This window comes from Balaenoptera borealis (genome assembly GCF_965194805.1).
Source record: "Balaenoptera borealis genome assembly, chromosome: 21".
Classification (NCBI taxonomy): Eukaryota; Metazoa; Chordata; class Mammalia; order Artiodactyla; family Balaenopteridae; genus Balaenoptera; species Balaenoptera borealis.
Window position 1 is genome coordinate 26,870,102 of NC_138880.1, and position 6,513 is coordinate 26,876,614.

A 6,513-nucleotide genomic window follows, 5' to 3' on the forward strand; every position below is an offset into this window, starting at 1 on the left:
ATTCCCTGAAGAAAGCAAGGCTGTGGTCCTGGTCTGAGACACCTGGTAAGTGGTGGAACCTGTGTGTCAACACCAGGTGTTCTTCCCTACTGGACACGTTGGTTGGGATTTTCCTTTTGGGGAGAGGGGAGGCATAGGACTTAGTCATCTGGTTTTGAGCAGAGCACCACTTTAACTGGGTTTTCCCTTCTGGGTCGAGGAGTCTCTCGGTCATCCGGCACTGCCTACAGTCACCCCCGTTAGACCACGGCTCCTCTGCACCCCGGTTGGAACAGCAGGTAGGAAACTTTCCATTCTTGTACTAGGGAACTGTGACCCTGAGAAGCCCTGGACACGAGTCTGGTTCTGGTGACACTGGCTGTGTGAAAGAATGTGAAATCAGAGCTCTATTCGATCTTGGAGTCCCCTAGGGTGTATTTTACAAAACTGGGACATTTTCAGCTAGGCTCCCACGTAAAGGAAGAAAATGTTTATTGTAACACTGCTTAGCCCCATTATTTCTTGGGGTCCAGGGAGAAATGGCCCCAGTAGCTCTCTAAATCACGCCACCATATTTCATCTAAAACTGGGGAAGGTAAATGGTATGAAATTCCTTAGCCTTTATGCTATTCAATCAAAGTGAGCCTTTTGGAATGGGTTTGGCTCTTATCTTGGGTATGTATGTGTTTGTGTCTTGGTACATGAGTTCAAACCCTGTTTTCTCTTCCTGGTTTTGAACCTTGCTAGGGGGTCCTGGTTTTGGGGGAGACCCCACTGGTAGGAAAGAAATTGAAAGAATTGTTCTCAGAGACCGTCCTGGTATTGACCCTCGTTAGAGGGCCCCGGTAGCCTGAACGTGGTGTAGACCCTCGTAGGAACTGATTGATAGCTGAATCTGCTCTTGAGCCCGATTCAGAGCCGCCTACAAGTTTGTCCGGAGGTGAGCTGTGTGAATGTGAGTGAATGATATGTACTATTGTCTGTTATTTAAACTGAATCGGCTATTTGGGTACTGAAGGAAATCTCACCTTGAAAATGGCCAAAATGGGGCTCTCTTGATGTTCTAAAAGACTGGTTTTTGCATATGCAGTGAGAGGAAGCTGGCTTTCTAAGAGGAACTTGCTTTACTCTCCCTGTGCCTTTGAGATACAAATGTTCTGACGATCTCCAATTCCTAAGAGACTGAAGAGAAAAAAGGGAAGGAGAGTTTTAACTCAAGCAGAAAAACTGAGATCTGTGTCTATATGGGTGTCTGTGTATGTTATAGAGATATGTCTTTACCTCCAGATGCTATCAAAATTAATTTGTAAATGAGCTCTATGTAATTGGCTTAAAGGAAATTACTTATCTAAATTCTCAGAAATATAAAAGTAACTAACCCAAATGAATTTCAGGGTCACATGATCTGTGAATATTCAGTATTAAATTAATATCTGGTGTTAAAGTTTAAGCTTGTTGATGCCTGAAGACAGAGATGCCTTCAGAGGCATGAACTATAATTTTTATTGTATTTAGGAAAGTTAATAAGATCTTATTAATCCTGTTACAGAATCGTCACAAGGAAAATAACTTGATACAATGGAACTTTTAAGTAAGTTAAATGTAAATAAAGGTAAGATTTCTGGGAGTTGAACTTTGGGAATAACTATGTTTTAGAAAATCTACTTAAAAATAGTCTCTCCAGATTTTGGCAACTTGAAACTTTAGAGTTTTGCTAAATGAGTCTAAGGTTACCCACTTTTGTCTTACAAGAGAAAACCTAAACATGTTTGGGTTTTTTAGACACACGTCTTATACCACATTGAGGAAAGAAATTATGCTATGAGAAGATGTATGTTTCTGGAGGTTGTAGAATATATTCATAAGTTTTCCAATCAGGAAACGGTGGTATGATCACAATTGCTTCTTGTTTTTGCCAGAGATTAGTTTTTAAAGGTTAAAACTTGTAATATATGTATGTAAAGCTACTAAAATAAGGGAAACATTTCAGTATATACGAAAAGTAGGATGTTTGTTTTCATTAAAAGAAGGTATATGAGGACTGAAGATGCATTTTGTTAAAGGGAAAAGTAATTTGGTCCTAAAGCTGGTTATTTCTAAATGGGAAAGAAAATAAGGGACAAGCTAATATGGAAAAAAAGAACCCAGAACCCCAAAGCATCTGAGAGAGATTAAACTAAGATTGCTCGGTATGTTTAATTACATGGGAAGCATTCTCAAATGAGTGATAAGCCTCCTTAGGTTATACTGTATGGGTAAATGTTAATATATTCTAGAAATTGTATGGAATTCTGGAAAATCTGGTGGTCCTGATAAAATGTCATAATTCTAGTTTTGTTAATTGAGGTCTATTTACTAAGACTCACCTCCCAGGTAGCTCATTATGTTACGTAATTTTTTTTAATTTTTATTTTATATTATATAGTTGATTGATTAACAAGGTTGTTAGTCTCAGGTGTACAGCAAAGCGATTCAGTTATACATATACATGTATCTATTCTTGTTTAAATTCTTTTCCCATTTAGGTTTTTACATAACATTGAGCAGAGTTCCCTGTGCTATGCAGTAGGTCCTTGTTGGTTATCTATTTTATATATAGTAGTGTGTACATGTTAATCCCAAACTCCTTAACTATCCCAATTATGTTACATAATTGTCAAGTTTAATTGAATTGTTAAAGGACACTCAAGTTTGTTTCTGAAGCTTATCACAGCAATCTCTCTTTGGATAAAGATCATACATACTGGAAAAGGCATCATTGAAAGGACTGTCTCCAACCTAGATGGAAGGACTCTTACGAGGTACTTTTTTTTTTAATCAAGCATCAATGATATATTTTTTATTGAAGTATAGTTTACTTACAGTGTTGTTTCAGGTGTACAGCATAGTGATTCAGTTATGTATACATATATATCTGTTCTTTTTCAGATTCTTTTCCGTTATAGGCTCTTACAAGATATTGGGTATAGTTCCCAGGGCTATACAGTAGGTCCTTGTTTATTTTATATACGGTAGTGTGTGTATGTTAATCTCAGACTCCTAATTTACTTATCAGGTACCCTTAACTTGCTCAGGCACAGTGAGACTGAAGGGAATTGATACAAACTCGTATGTCACAACTTCACTAGAGGATCTTCTTTCTAGCCTGAACACTGAGGGCAACACACCCTGCGACCCTCTCCTGCACCCTGTCTTTAAAAACCCTCCCCTAAAAGATGGGGTGGTGGCACAGGGGGTTCAGGTCTTTTGAGCGCAAGCTGCCCGTCCTCCTTGTTTGGGCCCAGGTTGGATGCCTTACAAACGCTGCACCTTCCTTCACCACAACCCAGTGTTGCACCCAAGTCTGGTTCACTAACAATGGGCTGGGAGAGCTCACCAGGTAGCCATGTCTTTTCTCACCTGTCAGACAGGTGGGACAGAGCCCGTGTAAATCATCTGCCAGGTTGTAGAAACTCTCTCCTCTCTTCCAGCCCACTATACAGGTGAACCTTGAATTGCATGGGTCCACTTAAAGGTGGATTTTATTCAATAAATATATTGGAAATTTTTTTGGAGATTTGCAACAATTTGAAAAAACTCAAGACAAACCACACAGCCTAGAAATATTGAAACAAGAGTCAGGTATGTCATGAATGCATGAAATACATGTAGGTACTAGTCTATCCTTACACAGGCATAAGGCGAGTGGTATTCGATATAAAATTAAGAATGTTATAGTGCTCTTACTGTTTTAGATCTTTGTGTCTCTCGTAGTTGGGACAGACGGTGGATTAGCCTATCACAGGTAAATGTCTTTTTATGTAACAATGTTTCCAATACTGTGTTATGAATATGACTGACGTTATAAGCCATAAAAAACATGTAACGAGTTATTCATTACCATATAGGCTAGGCCACTGTGAAGCACTCGTGTCAACCGCACCAGTCTACTGCTGACTGACTGAAGAAAAACGCACAACCTTCAGGTTTTTTGGGGGGCCGTACTGAGGACTATAGCCTGTCAGACAGCCCTCAGAGGTTACAGAGGAGCCAGGGTACGTAGGAGTTTTTTGCTTGAAACAGGAAATTCTGAACAAAGATTCCTGCTAACCACAAAAACAGGCATCTCAGGTTAATGATTTTAGTGCTTTTCTATGCATGAGAAGATGCAAGAGTCTGGGCTCAGTGAAAATATCCTTTAGTGAAAATATCCTTTAGGTGTGCATCTTAACTAAGGCCAGTATCCAGAGCACAGAATGGTGCCTGGTATCCTCCATTCATGGCCAGTTTGTCCCACAGTGCTGGGAATTCTCATTTTGTAGGTCAGATGAGGACTTGATAGGCCAATGTTTTATTTTTGGATTAGGCCCTGTTGATAACCTAAAATTCTCTGGATCACCTGTCCTAACTAATCTGTTATGATCCGGGAAGTCTTTTTCCTTGTTTCTTCTCATATCTAGAGTGGCACTATTCCAATTATTCAATATAGAGTCATATATATATATGACTGACTGCCTCAAGATTTTAGCCATCATTCATTTTGTCAAAGGCCTGGTTACACATTGGGTAATACAAGAGACAATGATCTTATAAAACAGACAGGATATCATACAGGTAGTAACATTAATAAAGTCATAAGTAGGGATTTAAGCCATGAGGTTCTGGAACCAAACCAGCTCCCTAAAACGATCACCAAGACTAGGAAGTGAATCACTTAAGGCAGAAATCTGGTTTTTCGTGTGGGTCATTAAATGCATCCTATTAGAGTAGAGGATTTGTCTGGTATGAAAACACAGCATTCAGTTTGAATTATAGCACAGGTGCCTCCTTGAGATACTACAAGGCTATCAAGGGCCATGTGATTTTGTAATACCACTTTTCTCATCACAGAGGCCTCAATGATTAATCATTTAGGGGCTTTTGGGTGAATTCTGTTAAGGCTTTGATATGGGAGGTCCATCTTCCAATCCTACTAAAAGCATAAAAATAGATGCTACATGATCATATGAGGGGAATACTGATCTCTTGGTAAATTTGCTGGAGTCATCTCTAAATTAGCACACAAGTGGCCTTGAGCCCTAGGGAATCCTGAAGTACATCTTCCCATCCATCCTGGAAGAAGCCAGGGATGTAGACTGGTGCCACAAAACCACTGAGTTCCACTGGGTGCAACCCAGTATACTCCTGGGCGCCTGACCCAGTCTGTTCCATATCAATCACTATCTTTAAGGGAAATGATGATACACTGACATTTTTCATTAAGGCACCCAGCCTAATTTTCTGGTGTTATTAGGCTGAATATCTTCAGTGTGATTTAATTGTTCCCAACATAGGGAGGCGCCTTAAGGGACCACAGCCTGGTATTAGCCATATAAACCTATCCCATAACTGAGGGGGTATCCCTCCTAATAGTCAGGAAGTTATAATTTTTGACCGAAATTTAGCTGTTGCTCTAATTGAGCTTGAGTAACTTTAAGGGAAAACTCATTTATGGCCAAAGTCAGAGCAAGAATGCTTGATTGGCAAAGTGAGGGGTTCCCATAGTAGCATCAGTTGCGGATCAGACAGAACTTTAACTTCTTTTTTCTGAAGTTTTCTATGGGCCATCCAATCAGAGCCTTGGAGAGGAGAAACCCACTAACCAGAAGTAGTGGATGTAGGTAATTGACCACAAACCCAACAACTGGAATGACTTCTAAAATCTGCACAGGATCGTACCCATGATAGAAAAACATTTGATTCATGTGCAGAAAGTCCAAGAAATCAAGAAAATGTTATTAATAATCATACGGTAAGGTCCAGCATCTTGGGATAGCTGTCTCCTTCTGATGTCGTCGTCTTCTCGTCCTGGCATTGGTGTTTCTTTCCTATCAGAGCATCGCTTTAAGGGGAGTTTGAGGTCAGCAGTCCTCTCTGTAGACCAGACCGGTGCCTTTTTAGGTGGGAAATATGAATCCAAGAGTCAATTACCTTCGATTTTGCTGTGCATGAGCTACTTAAAAGAACCTGATAAGGGACCTTCTTCCATCTAGGTTGGAGAGAGTCCTTTAAATGATGCCTTTTCCAGGTTGCAGGTCATAGGGCATCTGATCATCATTTAAGGAAAGAGTACTGTGATAAGGTCCGGAAACAAGCTTATAATGTCCTGTTAATGCAATTAAACCCTTGCAATAACGTAACATACCCCTTCTCATTAGTATAGGTTCATATAGTCCTTCATCCAGTCTCACTGGTCTCCCCCCTGATCAGTTCAAAAGGAGACAAATGTTTTCCGAAACGGGTGGATCTGAGGTTGAGGAGAACCAATGGAAGGGCCTTAGGCCAGGTAAGGAATAAACATTCATCATCTTAGCCAGTTGGGTTTTAATTGTTCCCTTTGTTCTTTCTACTAACCCAGAGGACTGGGGGTGGTAAGCACAATGGAAATGCTGCGTAATGGGCCCAATCTTAACCATTTGTCCAGTAAAATGAGTTCCTCTGTCAGCATGTGGTTCTGAGGGGGCTCCCCAGATGGGCATCACTCTTCGTAAAATAAATTCCCTACCGATTGGGCTG

The 6,513-nt window shown here is 40.3% G+C and overlaps 1 protein-coding gene across 3 annotated transcripts in view; it reads left to right on the forward strand.

Annotated features, from left to right (window-relative positions):
• Nucleotides 1–6,513, forward strand: part of LOC309619764 (uncharacterized protein) — a 9,360-nt gene continuing 2,847 nt past the window's right edge. The window contains exons 1-5 of one of the 3 annotated variants that reach the window (XM_082375439.1): nt 1–45; nt 200–278; nt 1,529–1,570; nt 2,660–2,780; nt 6,156–6,283. In XM_082375439.1, coding sequence (XP_082231565.1) covers nt 1,558–1,570; nt 2,660–2,780; nt 6,156–6,283 — 262 coding nt within the window. In that variant the 5' untranslated portion in view covers nt 1–45; nt 200–278; nt 1,529–1,557. The other 2 variants (XM_082375438.1, XM_082375440.1) reach the window with 2 other exon arrangements.